This window comes from Salarias fasciatus, assembly GCF_902148845.1.
Source record: "Salarias fasciatus chromosome 7 unlocalized genomic scaffold, fSalaFa1.1 super_scaffold_4, whole genome shotgun sequence".
In the NCBI taxonomy this organism is placed as follows: Eukaryota; Metazoa; Chordata; class Actinopteri; order Blenniiformes; family Blenniidae; genus Salarias; species Salarias fasciatus.
This window is the reverse complement of record NW_021941229.1, coordinates 13,053,204-13,075,188: the sequence shown is the minus strand read 5'-3', so window position 1 is coordinate 13,075,188 and position 21,985 is coordinate 13,053,204. Positions and strand designations below refer to the sequence as shown.

Here is a 21,985-nt window from a genome sequence, read left to right as displayed (position 1 = left end):
AACAGTTTACACGCCGCATGCGTTCATAAACAGACTCAGCGTGTTGCTGAGATTACCTCACATTAGCTTATCTCTGCTCGCTATGATTATTGAGAATTTGAGTGATTTTTAGCGAAGTCGAACTAGAAAAGGTTTCGGGGAAAAATTAAAGCCAGTGTTTAAAAATAGAATAAGCTCAAAAGAGAAAATGGTAAAATGATAAAAGAGAAGCTGAAATGAAAAAAAAAAGATGCCTGCACCAAACATGAAGGTAAGAATAAAAGGTAAACAGTTGAAGGAGGTTTTATATACGTATGTTCTTTTTTTAGACTACTTTTTTTTTTTAAACATGAAAATGTGTTAATTTCCAAGGATCTTTCATTTAAACTTTTCATTTTAAACCTGATCTCTTCCCATTTGCTGGTGACCCATTTCTCTTTATAGGGTCTTTTTTTCCCCTTGACTTCGAAGCACTTCTTATCCTGAGAGTCTGTCTGGGAGGGAAATTACACTGATACAGTCTAAACAGAAATGACTCAAGCCATTAGATGTTTCTATGCTCTGACCTTCAAATCTGGCATGTTTTAATTCTTCACATTTGGAGAGTGACTCCAGAAAACAAAGCATTTCTTAGTCAAGTATATTTTTCATCATTTCATAGATCAGATCGCCTCCAAAACCCAATGCTGCTGTTGAGTTTGGATTATGATACGATTTGCAGTAGAGTTCTCCTCTGCTTCTACCTATGAAATAACTGGGAGATATCCATCCGTTCAGATTTTTTAAGTGGTTTTTCCCACACATTTTGAGAATTCATTACCATTAATCACATATTTATGTCACATTTAACCCCTTGTTTTGAGTTTGCAGAGCATGAATGCACAGTGCACGGAAACCAGTAGTGAGTAAAGATAAATTTGCAATCCCTTGTGCAGCCCGACTCCTGACTTCGCTTCTGAGATGCATTAATGGTGGACTTAAAGTGGCTCCCACTTATGAATGGTGCTTCTACGTGAGAGAAAAAGCTCTGATTCCAACTATTTGCTCAATACTGTGTTTTCATGATCTTGCCTGACAGAGATTGCAACACACAGAAAATCTGGAGCAGATTAAACCAGAAGAGCTTGATCAAACCTGTGGTATTGTATGTATGTAGGCGTTACGGTAAAAAGATAACCTGATGATCACGCAGGTAATTATTAGTGCAGCGTCTTTGTCCAGATGTACAGATGCTTCACTTTGCAAACTCTAACCTAAGTATGTGCACTCCAGAGTGAGAGTACCGAGTGTTTTTTTCTTCTTCTTTTTCTCCAAACGAGCTGCCACACACTCCAAATCTCCACATGTGGGAATCTGACTGTGATGATGTTTGCTCTAGATGCGCACACCCACCCCACTCCATCTCAACAAGAGGGGGCATTTCCATCACAAAGGGCAATTATTGACTTTCATTGGCTCTGCTTGCTTTGATATCAGCAAGGGGTGTGTCTGTGTGTGTGGGTGTGTGTGTGGGTGGAGGGGGGGGGGGGGGGGGGGGGGGGGGGGGGGGCAGTGGGTTGGGGGACAGCACAGTGGAGGAGAAGAAGAAACAGGGGGGACCTGATGAAAGGAGCCGAGTGGGAAAATGCACCCACTGACCCACGGTGCACCGAGGGAAGAGGAGGATCACAGAGGAAAGAAAGCGTCGGTCTGTCGAGGTTTTCTTTCTTTCAGATTTTCTCTTTTCTGCATCCTTCCTCCCTTTCCTCGCTAGTGTTGTCTTCCCATCCATCTCCCCGCTTTTCTCTTTCTTTTTACTCTCTCTTTCTGTCTGCCTATGTATGACTGATCCTCCCCCATACTCCCACCTACTCACCCCCTCCTCCTCCTCCTCCTCCTCCTCCTCCTCCTCCTCCCTTCACTGCCATAATTTAAGGGGCTGAAAGGCATGGCGAGTGGAGAAAGAGGAGAAGAGAGCGCTGAGAAAAAAGGGGAGACCCTGCAGATGAGGGCCTTCCTTCACGGACGTGGCACAGATGTGAGGGTGTTTTTTGTGAAATGAGTCGGGGAGGGGCGGCGATAGGCTAATTTGCGTGGCATAAAGACGGGGCCCTTTTCATATGCAGAGCGCCACTTTGATGCGCGGCCGATGAAAGCTGGAGGGAGCGCGGAGCAGAGCGGAGGAGAGGGTGACGGAGGGGTCCTTTGTCCCCTGACAAGAAGGCATCTGCTCCTCGCTGCCCTCCTCTCCTCCTCTCCGCGGCTGCACGGCGGCGCCACAATGGGACGGCCGGGAGGAGAGAGTGTCATCAGAGCACCTTAGAAAAGGCGACGCGAAAAAATAAAGAGACGCCGCCGCCGCATGGCGTACGGGTATGCATATCAATACTGAAATTTATTCAAGATCTGCAGCCACACACACACACACACACACATGAATGCTGAGCTGTCCCAACATGCAAACGCGCTATAGAGACATTGACATAGTTTCACAGCTGACAAAACACATCTTAACTCGGGCTGATGTTTCCCTTCGACAAACAACACACACAAACTCTCCTCTTTCATGGGAATCAAGATCAATGGCCGCCGGGGTGAGAGGTGTGTACGGGCGTGAATGGCGAGAGATCAGAGGGAGACCGTGCTTTCTGTACATGTCTCTGTGTCGTTGACTGTGTGTGTGTGTGTTTGCGTGTGCATGTATGCGTGTGTGTGTCCCGGCGGTGCCGATCACAGGCGTTGGGCTCGCCAGAGCTCCCTCACCAAACACAGGCCGATTTCACGGTCGCACAAAAGCTTGATCTCTGCAGAGAGAGGCTGATCTGGCAAGGAAAACTCAAACCCTTTCCTGTAATCCAGTGAATTTAACACACAGACTCATCTAACAGCTTATTTAGGTTCAACATGCATGTGGCAATCAATCAGTATGCAGCTGAAATGATGAATATCTCTTCACATGGACACTTGTAGTTTAGTCTTTATCTGGTGAAGCAGGCGGCGGCAGCAGGCGGCGGCAGCAGGCGGCGGCAGCAGGCGTCGCCTGCGCTGGGCCAACATGTTGATTCGATTGAGAGCGGGCCTGCAGCAGATGTGTTTGAGGAAGCTGGAGTGTGGCTGGAGGTGGAGAACAGGCCAGGAATTTGTTGTTGTTTTGTTCAACAGTAACCGTTTGTTTACTTTAGTAAAGAGACGGTTTAGAAGCCAGTTCCTTGTCCCTCCTGGCTCATCCTGGCACACAGTCATCCACCAACAAGCAACAAGCCCCACTGTAGAAAGTGGCTCAGAACAGTGAAATGTTTGTATGAAATGTTGATATATGATTGAAATACTGCTAATAGCAATCAATCAAGTACAAAGTCTCAGTTTTAATTTTTCGATCAAATTAGAAAAATGATCAACAAAGTGTGAATTCACAACATACATAAAAGTAGAATTAAAACAAGAGCATGATGATTTACATGATGTTTTTTTTTTATGTTCTTTAAAATTACTTTAAAATCCATCACAGCTCGATGGAGGGATGATGCTCTGCTTTGATGGAGCCAAATATGAAAAACCTTTTTTTTGCCAAACTTTGAAGATGTGAAAGGACAGTGAAGAAGAGAAAAGGTCTGACTCTACTGTCTGGGTGACATGAAAGAGGAAAGGAATAATAGACGCAGTCCAAAGATGGAGGAGATGAAGGTGTGCCGGTGTGAAAGTACACAAATGGGTGATGATGGCACATTAAACAGAGTCCAGAGCTAATGGTCCAGGAGAGACAGCATCCAGAGAAAGAATGTTACAGGCAGAGGAAACATCACCTTAGTCCATCAACTTACAAGTTTTTCAGTATTTGTTTCACACCAGGATGTAAGATTTTAACATCGGCTCTCAAATGCAATGGCACATTATGAATTTGTCATGTTTTACTGTTGTCTTCATTTTTCCTGGGTACTTTTTAAATTAAATTTGCTAAAACAGACATCAGAGTGAAAAGAAATGAATTAACAGATGGTCGCTGTCGTCTCCGTCAGGTGATCTTTGCCCTGAACCAGACGTTGCTGCAGCAGGAGTCTTTGAGGGCGGGGAGCCTGCAGGTCCCCTACACCACAGAAGACCTCATCAGGCACTACAACTGCGGGGATCTCAACTCCATCATCTTCAATCACGACACCTCGCAGGTCAAACACCTTCCCGGCCCCGTCCTGTCTGTCCCTGCACGTCTCGTCTTGTTTTATCTGATTTCGTCTTCTCTCATATCATCTACGGAGCTACATAACTACTTTTCTCCCTACTTAATAAGCTAGGAGTCATTTTGACCCCTTGACCCTATGTTTGTCACATTGACACGACCCTTGACCCCTTACCCTCACCTCTAACCTCCTAGCCCCCTCGCTCCCATCACCCTCTTCTCCGAGTGTCTCTGCCATGAGGCAAACTTAAATTGACAGATTTTGGTTTAGAGTTTCTACTTTCAAACCGTCTGAGTCAAAGTCTTGAAAATTTTGATCAGAAATATGCTTCTCCACCTTTTTTTTCACCTCCGCCTCCTGCACTCCAGGTCCCGAACTTCAATAATGTGACGCTGCCGCCCAGCGAGCAGGTGACCGCCCAGGAAATAGACAGCTACTTCAGACAGGAGCTCATCTACAAGAGGAATGAGCGAATGGGCAAGAGGGTGAAAGTCCTGCTGGAGGAGCATCCTGACAAGAGCTTCTTCTTCGCCTTCGGAGCAGGTGAGCGTTCATCCCCCGAAAACACGAAACTAAGTAAAGAAAAGGAAGATAGGAATGAGAAGCTCTGTTTCAGAGAGGTAGATAATAGTTTTCTTTGGAGATCATAACATTTGTACTGAATAATAAACCCTCCTCATGAGAGCTTTAACTGGACGAGCGGAGATCTTCAGCCAGCTTTGGCATCAGATCAGCGATCTGCTGGAGATGCACCCGAGGAAACATGGTTTATCAAAGCAGCGCTGAGCAGAAACAGACTCGCGGCCTGTTTGAGCCATTCAGACATGTTCATGTAATCCTTTGAATATTTCTGTTCGCTGGACGGTGAGCTCAGAACTGTGTCCTGACTGATAAGAGACTTGAGTCAAAGCAGAGAGAGAGAGAAGAGGATTCCTACGACTAGTTGCATGTCTTCACTCTGTGATTTGTCTTCAAGCTTCAAGGAAACCCATAAAGCCAAGTTAGACAAGAGTTATTTGATCCATTTGTTTATTAGATATACTAACTAATAAATGATGCAGACCCCCCCCCCCCCCCCCCCCCCCCACCACCACCACCACCACCCTCCAATCTCTGATTCACTGAATCATTACAGTGAAGTCAAATGGTGACAGACACACCAACTCTCACCAAAATAGTCTTTTTCACCAAAGCTTGACTCATTGCAGGCTAAGCAATGACGGATGCTGTATGTATGGAATAATCTGGCACTCATCTTTTCTGATAACATATAATTTATCTCAGATTTCATAATTTCACGATAAAGTAACCTTGTCAGAAACATCAAGGGGCTTCATTCAGCGGCCGCTCCGAAGGAGAAAAAGCAGTAGGAGAAAAAGAGGGAGACCTTCACAGTCTTTTGGTCTCTGAGCTGGCAGGAAACAGCTGAGGAAAAGCAGACGCACGTGCACGCGGACACGTGCATGCGCGCACACACACTTAAACCCTAACAAGGAGTACATTTCACGGGGCGTCCCTACGGAGGTGCCTTTACAAGAGCTCGGTCTCTAAAGGTGTGCGTGTGTCTGTGTGCATGTGTGCATGTGTGTGTGTGTGTGTGTGTGTGTGTGTGTGTGTGTGTGTGCTCCTGAGTGAAAGTGATCCATCCAATCAGCCAAGAAGCACTGGGCTTTGACATACGGAGAGCAGGTTAGGTCAACGTGTACAGGGAATGAGATGGATCACATTAGGCAAAACACACACACACACACACACACACACACACACACACACACACACACACACACACACACACACACACACGCTTCCCAGCCAGAACTCATACGCAAAACCGACCTGGGTAAAATGTGTCCTTAATTATCCCCGGAGGGGGTCAGAGGTCTCTTACAGGCACACACACACACACACACACACACACACACACACACACACACACACACACACACACACAATGAAGCCCATTATGCTAACGCAGTCCACTTCACTACCATCAGCTGTGCTCCTGCTGTTATCAGCGACCATCTGATGTCCTTCTTGTCACGATGGTCAATTTTTTTGTGTCTCTGTGTGGAAATGCCTCCAATCTAATAACCGACACAGCAAATCTGTGTGACTTTTAGCAAAAACCACAATCCGGTAAAGAAATGGGTTCTTATCCCCTCGATTTGCAGTGCTGCAAGTTTCAGATGATCTATGAAAATCGTCCAGTTTTGTCTTCAGACTAAATTGGATTCAGCCGAATTAGACTTTTGAAAGAGCAGTGACATATTTGGCATATTTCTCTGCCCAAGTAATGATCCCATTAGCCTGTAAGGGTTGGCTTGGAGATTCCTGAACCACACTCTGTGGAAAATGGTTGAGGGTTTTCATTTTTGACTTCAGTGAGCTTTATTGCCACAACAAGTTAACAAAACAGTTTATAGATGATAATTTACTTCCTGTCAAATCGCCTGGTTAGACACTGATGGAGCTCTGCCAAAGGAAACTGCAGTTATATCTGAAGTTAAGCATAATGTTTGGGTATTTGGGTGTTTATGGAAGCCACATTTATGGCTTCGGATTGACGATCATCAATAATTCAGAATTATAAACCACCAAGATATAAACATGAAGACAATCCTGTATATAAACTCATTATTGTTAACAAAGTAAAGCTCATTAACCAATGACTGAGCGTGAAGCAAGACAGGAACAATAAAGAACACTAAGAATATTTAGTAACTGAAGCTGAAGTGAAGAAAACTGAATAAATGTTCTGTCATCGGCGTCAACGGGGAAAAATATTTAGTCACATTTTTGAGGGGTTTAAGGTTGTTTATGCAGAAAACATTAAGGGTCAAACAGGAGCAGCCAGCCAAACCAGAGCAAACTCTTACTAACCATAGACACACTCACACACGCACACACACACACACACACACGGACACATTTTACCACGTGTTATTTGTTGAGGTGAATTTATGCTTTGAGGACAGAACAATTCACAAACTGGTTGACAACTAATTGATATTAAAAGAAGGAGCTTGTTTCTGGGCATGGAAGTGGGTTAAAAATATATTTTACAAACATAAATCAAGTGGTTGCTCATTGGACTTTTAATCTGAAAGTTTAAAATTGGAGCTTTGTCATAACACCCCCACCAAAAAACTTGGTAATGTATTACCAGACAGTCATGGGAGAAAAACAGGACGGATGAAAAATATGAGCATTAAGTGAAAAGGAATTTTATTTGGCCTTTTTTTTTTTTTTTTTTTTTTTTTTTTCCAAGCAATAAACATATTTTATTTGAACAACAGCACTGTCTGCGGTCAGGGCTTTGCAAAAATCGATCATATCAGCTGTAAATGGTCGGTTTGGAAAAACGGCTCATAAGACAAAATGCTGTTAAATACATCAAAGGAAAGCAGAGTTTTAGGACTGGTCTTCAAGCAAACACATCTGTCAAAGTTCAACACAAGATAAGCAACAAGTTAAGGGAAAAATTCCTATTTAATGCTCGTCTTTGTTGTAGGAAGGCGGAAGTTTAACAGTAAAATCATCTCATTTTAATTTTTGGTGGAACATTTCCATTTAAATAAGGTGTTTAACCCGTCAATGAGAAACAGTGATTGCTTGTATCATGAGAATAGGGCTGTAGCACTCTCTCTCTCTCACACACACACATACACACACACAAACTGATGTGTAATGCGGTTTGGAGTCCCGGCCCCGTGTTGTTTCCCGTAAGACTAAGAACTCTCAAATAAGTCAAAAGTTGTCTGTTCTGTTTTTATAACACTTTTAATTGACATTTAAACTTTGGATGGGTACTTCTTATTTCAAGAATAATGGCTCGTATGTTGCATGACTTGGGCCCGGCGGTCAAGCGGTCAGAACGCCGGGCTGAGGACCAACAGGTGGAAGGCTTTTCATGTTCAGACTGCACTCGGACGCCCTTCCAGAAGACGCTGTGCCAGATTTGCTCCTTGGCTTTTCGTCTTGTGCGCGTTGTCTTTTTATTGACATTGCAGCAGAATAGAAAATAGGAACCAGAAGTCGTGGCATTCGGCCTGCAGTCGATGCAACTTTGATCACTTGCACACTCACGGACTTATGCAGGCTTTAGGAAATTATTACTTGTTAGAGTAACCGTGGTAGTAGAACTGTATTTACTATATTGAACTGTTAGCACTATTCTGCGTTAAAGTAATGACACTAGGAGTCAGTATTTCCTTTATCTTATGGGTAACAATGAGTCTTACCTTTAAATTAAGCAAAAATAGAGTTTGGTTTAAAAAAAAAAAAAAAAAAAGTGTTTCAGTCTTGACTGACATCTGCATCCAGAATCCTGTCAGTAAAAATGTTCTGTCTGTAGCTGCGGAATTTGGGAAGCTTTCCATGATCTGCTTTCAGAGCAACATAACTCCAAAGCGGGCTCGCTGGCTGACGTCGTGCTTTTGACAGATAGAATTTGCCAGTTCTTACACTCTTGTCTGGAAGCATTTGGCCTGAACTGATTGTGGAGGAGTAACTTGGATGCGAGTTAATACACACACACAAAAAAAAATAAAAACCTGTGAGGTGAGGTTGTTAAACCACCGCCTTGCTTTAAGTATCAGGGTGTTGTTCCGCCTCACTTTACTTTGCTGTTTTGTAAGTAAATGCCTCCTGAAATGTGTCTGCACCCCCATCTGTTTGTCTGAAATGCCCCACCCATCACTCACCATAAATGATGATGTTGAAAAAGCGCCGTGTGTTCCAGAGACATCTGGAAGTGGTTATTTCTCTGCTCCATAGGTACAGTAACCTAATCCATGTATACAATCTGAACCCTTGTTCCTTTCATAATCTCTGCCATACCCTGGCACTCTTGACTTTAATAAAACGACGTGTTTACATATCGCTAAAGGCCGAGCGCTCCTTTTCTGACGGCTCTTAAATTCTTTTTTTTTTTTTTTCTTTTTCTTTTTGCAGGCTGAACTTGAACACGTCCATGTTTTCAGCCCGAGCCCGAAGCCTCTTAGCACACCATGATTCACTTGAAACCCGGCTCCGAGACCACAAATTTAAATATTTGCGGCGGTGTAATTGCCAGTGTGGTTGACAGGCTCTAACGGTTACTGTACTTTGAAATGTTTGACTCTTTTCACAGACAATTAAGGTCTGCCCTTGGATCTTTCGCTATTTAGCTTGGTAGGGATTCTCCAAAGTGAATACCCCTTGTGTAGCGAGCTGTTTAGCGTGGCGGATGGGCTGTAATAAATGGATGTCTTGGCCTGCGAGCTGCGGCTCATGACAGAGGTTGACGTGAACTCGTAACTCACACAGAGCACCTTGAAGCGTCAGTGTGTGGGTCGGGAAAACACTCGCTTAATGCAGCCAAATGAATTCTGCAAAGCTCCAAAATCCAGCCGTGTGCAGACATTACTGCCTCTGTAATGGTGAAAAAAAAAAAGGTTTCAGAAACAACTTGAACTATGAACTTATGCTACCTTAATCAGTGCATCTCTGCAAAGTACCGCCGTTTAAAGAGTGTGCCATTAGGCGTTTCAGACATAGGTATTATATGGCCTGCAGGATACATCCTCCCCTTTGGTTTTCCTTATCTGGCCCACATGAGGTCAAAGGGAAATTATGAATCAAATGGAACGAGGTTAACTTGATGCGACCTTTTTCCTCTTTAGCAGCTAATTAACATTTTCCCTGCACCAGCAATCCTTACCTGCCATAAATAGCAGATCACAGTAAAAAAAATAGAAAGATGTCTGCATATCGTAGAGCTTTTACATCCAGACTTTTATTTACTGAAGTCAAAAATACAGATAAATAGGTTTTATTTATGTTGTTTATGCATTTAGACATGATTGCCCAGCTCTGAGCTGTGCGGTTCAAGTGAGTTTTTTTGCACCACCTTAGACTAAGTTATATATACGCATTGAAAGTGAAATCATGGTGGTAGGTGGCGTGCTGCACAAGTTTTCAACTAACATTGCAAAACAAACTGATCAAGTTTATCTTATGCAGAGCAGAGACACATGCTGTACTTGCTTAGCCAGCAATTATTAGTTTTTCGCTATTTTAAGTCATGATTTCTTTTTAATTAAACCAAAGATTCATCTCATTGACCCTCATCTTCATCCTGTTTCTGACTCTCTGACTGAATCAACCTTAGAAAACCACAGATCTTGAATGCGAGCGGTCTTGGCTCCAGTGTTCCCCTTTTGTATAAACATCACAGAGTTGTAACGAGGAGTTGGAGCGAACGGATCCAGAATCTACAGCGTTGTCACACCGGGTAATGTTAACCACATTTAGCAGGCAGTTAAGAGAACTCATGCATCCCATACATTTGTATTTACACTGAGCCCTAAATACCCCTGAATATCCCCATGTGCTTAAAATGTAAGGCGCAGCTATCGCCGATTGGCTGGACGCTCATATTCGTCTTCACCCTCAAATCTCCGGGCTTAGCCGCGCTCATACCTGGCCCCGATCCCTCACACCGAGCGTTACCTCGCCGCGGCCACCGCCGCCCTCCTTTCACAACCACTCTTTTTTTTTTTTTTTGGCTTCCCCAGATGGTGTGAAAGTCAAAAATGCGGTGCTTTTTCACAGCACCTCACCCTCATAAACAGCCAGTTTACAACTGTTTGGGGTAGTCGCCGACACGAGTACACACATGTCATCCAGCACCATTAAAACCCGGAGCAGACCCACCACACACTGGGCAGGGAGGCGGGCAGACAGGCCGCCCCGCTGCCAAACCTGGATTTAGTCGTGGATTTAACTCTGAATGACACCTTTATGCTGCAACTTTTTCTTTTTCTTTTTACAAAGCAGGGGTTTTTTTTTTTCTTTTTCGTTTTTTTAATGGTGCAACGCGTCAATATTTTCCCTCCTTTTGGAGCCGAAATTTTCTCCTGGAATAGAAACATTTCACTTTTTCTGCCATGTTATTTTCTGTCCGTGTGTTTTTACTATTAACGCAGCTTCCCAACGTGATAGCAAATAAAACCCAGACTGTTGCTACGATATGAAATACACACAATTATGGTTCAGTGTGTTTTTGAGACTGGACTTTAAACAAAACTCATGAAGTATTAAATATGATGATTATTGATGTAAACTCCGCCAGTGGGAGGTATAATACAGAAATAACGGTGGTTTACGGCGCGGCCCAACAATCACGAGCGCCTTCTATCCCTGCTTACATGTTTACGGTTGTAAAAGCGAGCCAGAGAGAAGCGATAAACCCTTCACCGGCGGGACGTCACGGACATCTGTGATGTATTCTCCGCACATCCCTGTGTCTTTTTAAAAACGGATAAAAAGAAGATAAACCTGTCAGACACTCGGAATAACTAATGGCCCGCTAAGCTGCTGAGTGAAACGCGCCTAAATATATAGATTTTGTTGCACTCGTCTGGTCAAAGGCCTCGGTCTGCGCACTTGAAAGACATACAGTATTTCACGCGGCCCACGCTTCTCCCTCGGTCGTAGCAGCAAACGCTTGTCACAACAGCGCGCCGTGATTTATTGAAAGAGTTGAACTCCTCACCCCTGACCCCATTCAAACCCAGCAGTATTTCCTGATCCACCTGGAACGTTCCTGCCCAGCGGCTCAACTTTCGTTTGGAGCAGAAATACCTTCGCTCCTATATGAAAGGGGAAAGGGAAGAGAAAATTATATCTTTAGCCGAGTGCTGCAGCAGCGCATCTATTGATGATTCGGAGTGGGGATTGTTATAGAGGAGCCGTCCCTTTTCATTTTGAGGCGAAAACATAGAGGCGAACGGCGCTTCGGGGGATGGCGATACGAAGAGACAGAGGAAAACATGACTTGCATGATTTGTGGCTTCTACTCTCTCTCTCGCTCTCTCACTGTGGAGTTATTGAATACCTTTTTGTGTCCTGACACACAAGCAGAGCAGGATTCAAGCATGTCGTAGAGTTTGTACAACCAGACCTTTATTCAGCGCTGTCAGTTCAGGAGCTGTTAAATGTAGAGGGCATGGAGGAAGAGTATGTATATTTGGAAGATTTAACCTCCTTTCTCAGATTAAAAAAAAAGCATCTTTTGAGGCAGAGAAGCATTTTCTGTAGCTTCGAGGGCCATTGTGTCAGAAGAATGGTAATCATACACTGCATGTGTGTCTGAAATAACCAGATGATCTCGAATTTTGTTGCCATTGTTGCATTGTTGATGTTGTTTGTGAGCGGATTCTATACATTCAGAAGCATTGAGTTCACACCAGCAAACACTTCAGAGTCGATCTTGGGACTATTTGACATTTTCAAGGAAAAAAAAAAGCTTTTAAATGGATCTCTGTCAAACAAGTCAATAAGAACATTAAAAATAATGTGTAACACAATGCTTTTTTTTGTACTTGCTCTAATTTTTCCCATAATAAAGGAATTAGGTAAAAAGAAAGCTTTGTAAAGTTGCAGCAAAAAAAAAAAAAAAGATCTTCTGGTGAATTTTCAGGTCAGTTTTCTTGTTTTTCTGAACTTTAGAGCTTCTGTCCGTAAACCTGATCAAGAAACACGGTTTCCCATTTTTTATTATTTTATTTGCTGCAGATGTGAAATTTAGTTGTATTTTGACTTGACATTTGTTGGGAGACATGAGGCAAAAAAAACCAAAAAAAAACCTGTGTGTTCAGGAACAGGATTGATTATGGGACAACAGATGAGTGACTGAAGGAAAGCAACAAAACCTGGGAGAAAAGTGGGCTGCTGGAGATGGAATGACGGCCAAAACCAAAGCCTGTGAGAATTTACAAGATTCTGTCCTGCGGATCTGCTTTTAGTTACATCTCCGAGCCAAATCGGAGTTGATATGCAGGCCTCATCCGACAACTACAAGATCTCTCGCAGATTACTCAAACTAAAGAGGCCCAGAGTTGCACTCTGAACCACATGTTTTAGACGGAAGCTCTGTGAGAAAAACTATAGTGTGGAAGGTTTTCTTCTTTTTTTTTTTTAAAGTCAGCGGGCATCCAGCTCCCCTTGGTATCCATTTTCTGGACGGAGGCAGTTGAAAGGCTGAGCAGCGGGGCCTTGCAGAGGTTCACATGTTTTTTCAGCTTTTTTTTTTTTTTAAGGGGGCTACAGTATGTAAACGTGGGTGAAAAAGTATCGCGCTGCCACAGATTCAGGAGTGAACCAAAGTGAAGAATGAACATGATCGAGCCTTCAGTGATTTACTGTTGAACCAAAGAACAACATCTCCAACTTTTGGCGGACAGTTCCCGTGTCTCTCTCCAGCCCGCTGTGGATAGAAGTTTTGACTTTAAAGTCTTCTTTCTTTGAAATAGTTGTATTTCAACTCTTCGGTATGTGTGCATGGTTTTGAACTGTCAGAGCGATCTAACACATTGGTTTTTCGAGCTTGTAACCCCTCAAAATAAATCAGCGTCTTCGCGCAGACAGATTACATTTTGTTTTTGAATGGTGGCGACCAAATATTCACAATATTTTATTTGGGCTGGAAGATGTAAAACGGTCCAGCCGACATTAGCCAAAATAAGAAAGCAAGCAGATTTGGCTGAGGAGATTTTTTTTTTTTTTTTTATCCCATTTTGGTTTGATTCATTTTCATGAATGAGGATTCATTCAATCCTCCAAATTTATCAGCTTCTGGGTTGATACACAGTCTATTCCATGGAATGTTGTGTAGGTTTCCCGCTTTGCTCTGAGAGGAACAGAACCCTCCACACATCTGAAGTGTTTGTAGCAGATCTTTTCAGTCCTAAACGTTGTGAGGCGGAGCCTCCACTGGAACCACATGTATCGACGAGTCTTCGTCACCTGTATGAACTCCATGATCTTTTTCATTGATTGAAAAGTTGAAGTTTCGTAGGCTAGGCACACGCTGGGACAGACTGGGAACGCCCCGCAAAATCTGCAGTTTATTTTCACCCAGTCGTCTAGACATAATTGGACTGTTATAAAACCCAGTCAAATATTTACTCTCACAGATTGTTGTGCTGTTCACATATCAACTCTGAGGACAACATAGACACTTGCTGAAGAGACATAGTTTTTTTTTTTTTTTCAAACTCATTTCAATATATGGAAGACTTTCTGATTTTTTCTATTTTTTTTCATCAGAATTGTCTACAACTCTTTTTTTGTAGAAATCACAAAGGAACTAACTTCCCAGACAGACTATCTGTTTATGCATGATTGAAAATAGATATTTGTACTTGTTGTAAAGACTGAAAGCATGACTCATGGTCCCTGAAACACTGAATTGCATTCATGCCTGGACTCAACCTTTTTTAATCCTATTGTGTCGCTGCTGCTACTTTTGCACCTTTATTTTGTTTATTTTATTGGCGACGGCTGTCAAATCACAGATTTTTCTAACAATTCCAGGCCTGGTAGTAGATCATTCCCACTTCGTGCTACGTTTCTAAATGACCAAATGCCAGCATGTAGGTGAGCGTGAACCGATCCATCCACACTTAAAACTGCTTATAAAATTCCCCCTCGCTCTCTGTTTTTTGGTACAAATAATTATAAGTAAGACGACGCTCGGCGGCCGGGACATTCGATGCTGGCGGCGTTCCGATTTATTTTGTCAGAGGTGCTCGCTTCTCGCATGATTTGATTTTTTTTTTTTTCTTCTAACTTTGATCACTTTTTCATACGACCACACTGGACGAGCTGGTGTGTGTGTGTGTATGTGTGTATTCAAACGCCATAATTTCCTTGGCAGGAGGAGCCGGGGCGAGGAGAGGGTGTAGCGGCTGCTGCAGCCTGACAGATGTAATCCCTAACACTGCTCCAGAGTGCTGTGTGCCACCACAAATTCTGAGTGAGGGTTTATTTAAAAAACAAGCCCACACCACAGACCTCTCACACGTCCTGGTTTTCATTTATTCTCAACATAAATTCCGAGGCCGGCGAGTCGCTCAGCGTGATCTTCGGGACTTCTCCTCGCAGACACGAGAGCGGTCTTCACGCTGATGATAAACACTTCCAAATGTTATCTGTGACGAAAGAATTTCCAGAGCAAGACCGAGTAATTAAAATGCAAACATGTTCTGTGATCCGTCTTTTTCATTTTCTCTCCACTGTACGTGCACTTTTAATCGTTAGGTCTGCTGTGTGAGCAGAACTAAACACCTACTAATTTATTCCTCTGACTGTCCCCATGATGAATTTCACTTAGAGCCTCTTTAAGAGAGCATTAGCCCGGAACATCTGTCTCGGGCAGCGACTTTAATGGTCGAAAGCTTATGAGCTCGCGACAATGTTAAAATTATGGATGAGGTGAAAGTGATGAAATCCAGTACTTAGGGCTGCTTTACGCGCGGGGTTTTCAGATTTTTAGAGATGGCTACTTCACGACTCGCTTTCATGTCTCCGAAGGTTATAGTTCCAGTGGTTCAGTTACAAATAAAAACATTCAGGATTTAAAAAAAAAAAAAAAAAAAGTTGGAAACAGCGAAGACTTGACCTCAGGCAGCTTGGTCGTCACTCCTGTTTTTTGCGGTGTGAACTTTGCGTCAGGAGAGCCTCGCCGCCGTGTTTTTGTTCAAAAACCTAAAGGCCTGGCAGGATGCTCTTATCCTCCACTATCAGGGTCTGGCATCTGACGACTTAACATTCCTGCCTTGTTTTGTGAGCCTTTTGTTTTTTATGCCTCCGTTCCTGTTTTTCTCTGAGTTGAGTTCAGCGTTTGACACCAGCATCGTTTCTTCTATATCTCCTCTTCAACTGTCTGTTTATAGAATGGAAATATGTTCCAATTCCACATAAAGGACTGACCTCAGGAATACAGTCTGTTTCTGATCTTTGTGTCTCTCTTTGGCTCAAAGGAACAGAACAAGTATGTTTTTTATGTTGGCTAAGATGTTAGCATTCACTGGCTTTACTGTAGTGATATATGTATACGTACGTCCAACTCAGTTTTTCTTTTTGGTGATTTCTCCCAAGACTCTTCTCAGAGTCTTATCACAGCTGCCTCTGATCTAACTCTGGCGTCTTACTTTCAGATCATTGTTTTGACTGAATCTGAATTGAAAAACGGCCTTATATGAGAGAATAAGTGCTCAGGTGGATCTAAAACAGCGTGTAGAGGTTTACTTCAGTTCACTCACTGTTTCCAGTGCTGAGTTTGCGGCCTTGTATGTACGTTCATCTAAACACACACGTTTTGGTTTTGGCTGCTACCGACTCTCTCTCCCCCCTATGCTGCGATATGAAGAGTATCCTTATCATACGGCGGGGTTTGGATGAAAATGACAACATGCATTTACAAGTAACATCATACTAAATTGATTCCAGGCAAAAAGCATTCCCTTTCGAAGCAAATTTTTCCATGGCTCATCAGCGGTAAAGACTCCCGGTGCCTGCGAGGATATATATTATATTAACATTAAGACGCCGCAAGTTGGTTACGTTACATGAATTACGAAACTTTTACTTAAAACTACATTAACTTGCTGCCTCGCTGTGATTGAATTGCGGTCGGGATGTTCTTTATATTCAACATTCATCTGTTTTGCCGGATTCCAGTGTTGTCGCCTTCGCTTGCCCAGCTGGTGGCGAGACCTCTGGGGACGCCGCTGTCAGTCAGCGGACCCGCTCGATCCGGGCTGGAATACCTCCACAGCGACTTGTGTGGGCACTCATGCTCCTCACACACTGAATCCTAATCACATTAGGGAAGCTGTCTTGAAGAGGCAGGCTCAAACGTTTTGATATAAGTATTTCCACATGGATATAATAGATTGCTTCAGAGCTGACCAGACATGCTGCTAAAGTCTCACAAAAGAGCTCTGATGCCGACGGGGAAAACAGACTGGTTTTCTATCTGCTTGCAAATGATAACCTGTCTGCTGTGCCTTCAGCTCGATGTTAGCTGGGAGGCTGGTATGATGATGGATGAATGATTTAATGCAGGTTTACCGTCGATTCAAACCTATAATCTTGTCAAATTTATTTGTCTAGTTATTAAGAAAACACATAATTATCTGTGTAGTCCCATTTTACTAAAATCTGTGGCCTCATCTCTTTAATGGGCGTTCTGGAATCATGGATGCAACGTGGAAAATTAGACACAATATTTAATTTTTTTTAATTTAAAAACAAATATTTCTGTTAGTAGATTTTTTTCCATTTATTAATGAAAAAATCCATGACATTTTTTTTTTCATTCTAATAGGTCGAAATATTTAAGCAAGTCTATGTATCATCTTCTGAGTGATCATGCTAAAAGCAACAAGATTGAATTTTTTTTTTCTAAAAATTAGTCATATAAGGTTGATCAGATTTGACATTCATCAGTGCATCAACACACCTATTCAAAGCTGCAACTATTTCCATAATAGACTATCACAGTGATGCCAGATCACATCTGTAAAAAGAAAACAGTGGCTCTGCTGTCATTCAGGGAAATGACCTTGACCTCCTGGGGTTCCTAACAGGGTTTGGAAGATTCAAAGCATAAGCTGTGCCAAAGAACCGCCACTCGGTTTTAAAAAAAGTGTTTCTGGTTCTACGACTATGACGTACAATGGATTGGCACAATTTTCACATATTTGAAAATATTTGCGACAGTTCTAGACACGCGAGCGCTGCAGCTTTGGAGGCAAAAAGATTTATTTCACTTATCGTTTTGATTTTAACAAATTTGACAACTAAAGTGTATTTAGCAGTATTTATTTATTTATTTTTGCAGTATGACTCAGCGCAGCCTGTGTTAATATGCTAACATGCTTGAATCACGCTGCCCCTGTTTTGAGACTCTTTCTACCATTCTCCTGCTCTTTTCAAACAAATTACACCCGACTGATAATAGACAGGGATTAAATTCAATCCTGGGCGGAATTGTCTGTCCATCAAGGACATATAGCTCTATGATTTAAGAAGGGGTCGGAAAAAAGAGCAGTGTAAGCAGAGCCTGTATTTCCAGACACTTGAGCCGTGTGCTAATATAGAGTTGGCGTTGTTTAAAAAACACCAGGACGGCTGTGTGAGTCTCATGCCAGTGGATAACCAGTCATTTTCCTCTTATTCGTCTCTGACGTGACTGTCACTCTGCGTCTCCGTGATAGCTGAAGACACCGAGCTCTGACGTGTTGGTTCGCGGCCCTGCGAGCCACAAATGGGACTTTTCCAGCAAAAAAAAAAATCTGTGGCCGGTTCGTTCCTTCCGATGTCCCAGAAATGTCGGAAGACAAAATTTAGCCAATTTTTCAGTCCTGACAATACTTTGAGGAACTTAACCCTCTCTTTATGGGGCGCTTTTTTATGTTTCGGTGTCATGTAATTTATTGGAAAAGTAAGATTGGGAAAACCACCAAAGTGTCAAATATCTATAAATATACAGATAAAGTTAAAATCAAAAGACTAGAGTTTTATGTCGTGTTTCTTATTCACCATAATGGAGAAACGCGGAAAGACCTCACAGCAGCACAGAGGAAGATTAATGAAGTTTCCTTTAATGATGCATCGTCGGGGATTTACCTCGAGGAAGAGGGCTGCTGCACCTGTGGAGCCGGCGGGGGTCAAAGGTCACGTTGAAGGAGCCAAACCTCTTCTGGCCTCTAGGCCACCACTGCTTCAGTAGCAGCTACCTCATGTGAATGTCCAGTTGTGTTGATAAACTACAAACATTTCACCACATTTCATCGACACAGTTTATTCAAAATCAACTTTTCTTTGAATGAGTTTAATTTCATTCAAATCACTGGACACAAATTCTGTTTGTGGGCCTGATGGTTCTGCACGACTAACTTTTCTAAAACAGATAAAGTGAGACCAACTTCCCTTTTTCGGTGCGTTGAAATTACTTCATATTGAACCCGGCTTCAGTTGTACTGTACTATGACTGTTACACCCAAGAACTCACACCCTTGTCTCCTCCCTGCTTGATCAACAAGCCATTGTAAGGTTTTTTTTTTCTTTTTTTTCTTAACACACTATTTATTTCACTGTTATAAAAGGTGACATTTCAGAGAGAGAGTGGGGTAAACACACTGGGAATGTGTTTTTATAAGCATGACATGAGCGAATCTGTGACCCCCGGAGTCAGTGCGCCATTCATGTTCGAGTGTTAGCGGTGAATGAGAGCTTTCAGGTCCGTCCCAGGTCTTTATCTTTAACATCTCCCCTCTCTCTCAGTGCTACTAAAAAAAGACATACAGTGAACATATTGTGCATTGGCGTACGTATTTTTTGGCCCGTTTCGTAGATTTCAAATGTATGAAATTGGCCTAAATAAATAATCGGTGGAAATTTATGTCAGATGTTACGCACGTTCCAGCAGACGCGCGCTGCTAAAAATCTTTGGGTTTTAGCTGTAACATGGGACTGCAGCTCCGTTCTGGTGGAAGACCATAAAGAAATATGAGGGTTCGAGCTCAACCAGGTGATTTAAAACATCCATTAAAACGTTGGGTCAGAAAGTGGAAAAGTGTGTTACCGTCAGGATCACAGTAACGAGAATTCATTACGCAGAGCGGTAACTTCAAGGAACGGCTAAAAATATCTCATGGCGGCTAAACTGAGTGGAGATGAACTGATTTTGCGAGTCAACATCTTGATTAAAGCGTGGAATGAGAACATCTGTGGAAGTAGTGCAGTTAAATCTGAGTTTATAGGGGAGAGAAGACCACATCTTCATCACTCTCACTATTTACAGTACTTTTACGTGTAATTTGCAGTAACAAGTGGAAAACAAAAAAAACAAAAAAAACCATGAAGATCTGGGTTCAGTTCAGTGAGGACTCTCCTGTGTGGAGTTTGCATATTCTTTTTATGTGTGCTTGGGATTTTCTCTGGGGCATGGATTTCCTCCCACTGTCCCAAAACGTACTTTTCCAGGTAGATCTCTGTTTCTAGATGATGCTCATGACGCTTATCTTTAAAAATTGGGTTAATGCCTTCATTACAGTCTCTGTCGGTTGTGTCAGAGGAGGTGCTGGCTGCAGATCATATATACAGGAAAGAGCCTCACTGTTCAAGCCAGTTGCCAAAAACTACATCATATATAGAACCTAATTTCAGGGAAATGCAGACTTTTCTAAAACATAATTTTCTGCCCCAACCTTTCTGCCTCATTCCAGAGCATCAATCATCTTTAATCAAAGATGTCTGCGTTTTGTTTTTGTTTGTAATTCCATGACTTTGGCGCACAGACGGGGCGGCAGGATCTCCTTTATTCTCTATGAAACGTGCTCTTGTTCTTCCGCTTCATGGGAAACGCTCTCAGCGCTGTTCCTGTTTCAGGGTCCGAATTGAATTTGAAAGTGTTTCCAGAAATGGTTCCTCTTACAAAAACGTGTGAAATTGCACGGTTATTTTACACGGTGAGGCGAGAAAAGTTTCTTTCATAAGAATTTCTATACAGTAGTTTAAGGATCTCTTGAAGGGGAAGTTATATTACAGAACTTTAGAGTAGAACCTCACTCATCCAATTGTTAACTTATATTTGTATACATAAAAAATGTGTGTTTTTTTGTGTTAAAGTTTTTTTTTTTGCTTTTGAATGCAGTCTTATTTCCCTTTAAAATGCTCCAGAATGACAAAATTGATGGCTTACCTCCTCAGCGGTTGCATGTGCATACAGATTTGTGTGTGTGTGTGTGTGTGTGTGTGTGTGTGTGTGTGTGTGTGTGTGTCCCTTTGAAGTTTGGAGGTCCGCCCACCCCTCTACGGCTGTACATTGTACTGAACAGCTCCATTTGTCCCACCTTAATCCCCTGACGTAAACTCGCATAAATCATGCTGAGTTGTTTCTAAATGTGAAAAAAAAAAGAGTCTGTCCCTGGAGTTTGTTCTGGTTCCCAACTGTCGCGGCGGATTTCAAAGCTCCTGAATATTTATCTCACTGCTTGTGCCGAAAACAAAACAAAATGTTTGAAAACCCCTAAAAGAAGGACTCATAAAATGAAATATTTCACATTTTCCAAAAATCTGGAGTTGGGTATATTTCAGTCAAAAAGTTATTTACAAGATTTATGAGGCTTTATTCTTTGTATCTTTCACAATCTCATTCGTCTTTCTTTTAACTTTTGTCTGTAGCTTCAGTGAATCGTAGGCGACGTTTGGTCCAAGTCATCGGAGCAGCATCGTGGCACCCAGAGTGCATCTGGCCTAACCTCGTCTCTATCGATGGCTCTGGGCCAGATTAAAGTGCCGGGGCTCATTGTTTACACTGCTCTGTGGTGCCACGGCTGAGCAGGCCCAAACAATGAGCCCCTGCTCCCCTTTGTCGGAGTGAGAGGAAGAATGGAGACCTCTTGACATGGCAACCTGAAGCCTCAATGCCCCCACTTCACCTAGATGAGATGGTCACAGCACGGAAGAGGGGGAGGACGGCGAGAAGAGGGGAAGCTGGAGATAAGGGAGGGGAGGAACGGAGAGAAGGGAAAGGATGGGGGAGAGAGAGAGAGAGGAGGTATGGAACGAATGGGGAGGGGATGAAGAATCAGCAAGGATGAAGGAAGAAAGATAAAGAGATGCAGAGAGAAACAGAGGAGTAGAGCCGCACGGACACTTTTTTAGGGAGCAGCAGAAGTGTAAATGTTTATGAATGAAAGAGATCGGGGAATTACTGCTCTGCAAGATTTCAGAAAAGACCATCTGAAACGGCTCAGCTCTTACATTCCTGTCATGTTGCCTCCGACAAGGTTTAGCATGCATAACTCTCATAGCCATAACCCTTGGACAAGTAGAAAAACAGCTAAAAACCAGATAAATACACTTTCTCTGATCAGAAATCCAACCATCCAGTCACAGAGATGCTGTAGATGAGAGAAACTTGTGTTTCTAAAAGAAAAGTAGTGAAGAAAGGAATGGCTCTGTCTCTTATAGTAAAAAAAAAAAAGAGGATTTTTTGTGTATTTACAGAGATA

At 42.7% G+C, this 21,985-nt stretch overlaps 1 protein-coding gene across 2 annotated transcripts in view; it reads left to right on the top strand.

Annotated features, from left to right (window-relative positions):
• The window catches only part of trabd2a (TraB domain containing 2A), a 54,215-nt gene that overhangs the window by 25,335 nt on the left and 6,895 nt on the right, over positions 1-21,985 (top strand). For both annotated transcript variants that reach the window (XM_030085661.1, XM_030085660.1), the window contains 2 exons: positions 3,975-4,121; positions 4,502-4,676. In XM_030085661.1, coding sequence (XP_029941521.1) covers positions 3,975-4,121; positions 4,502-4,676 — 322 coding nt within the window. The remainder of the gene's footprint in view (positions 1-3,974; positions 4,122-4,501; positions 4,677-21,985) is intronic.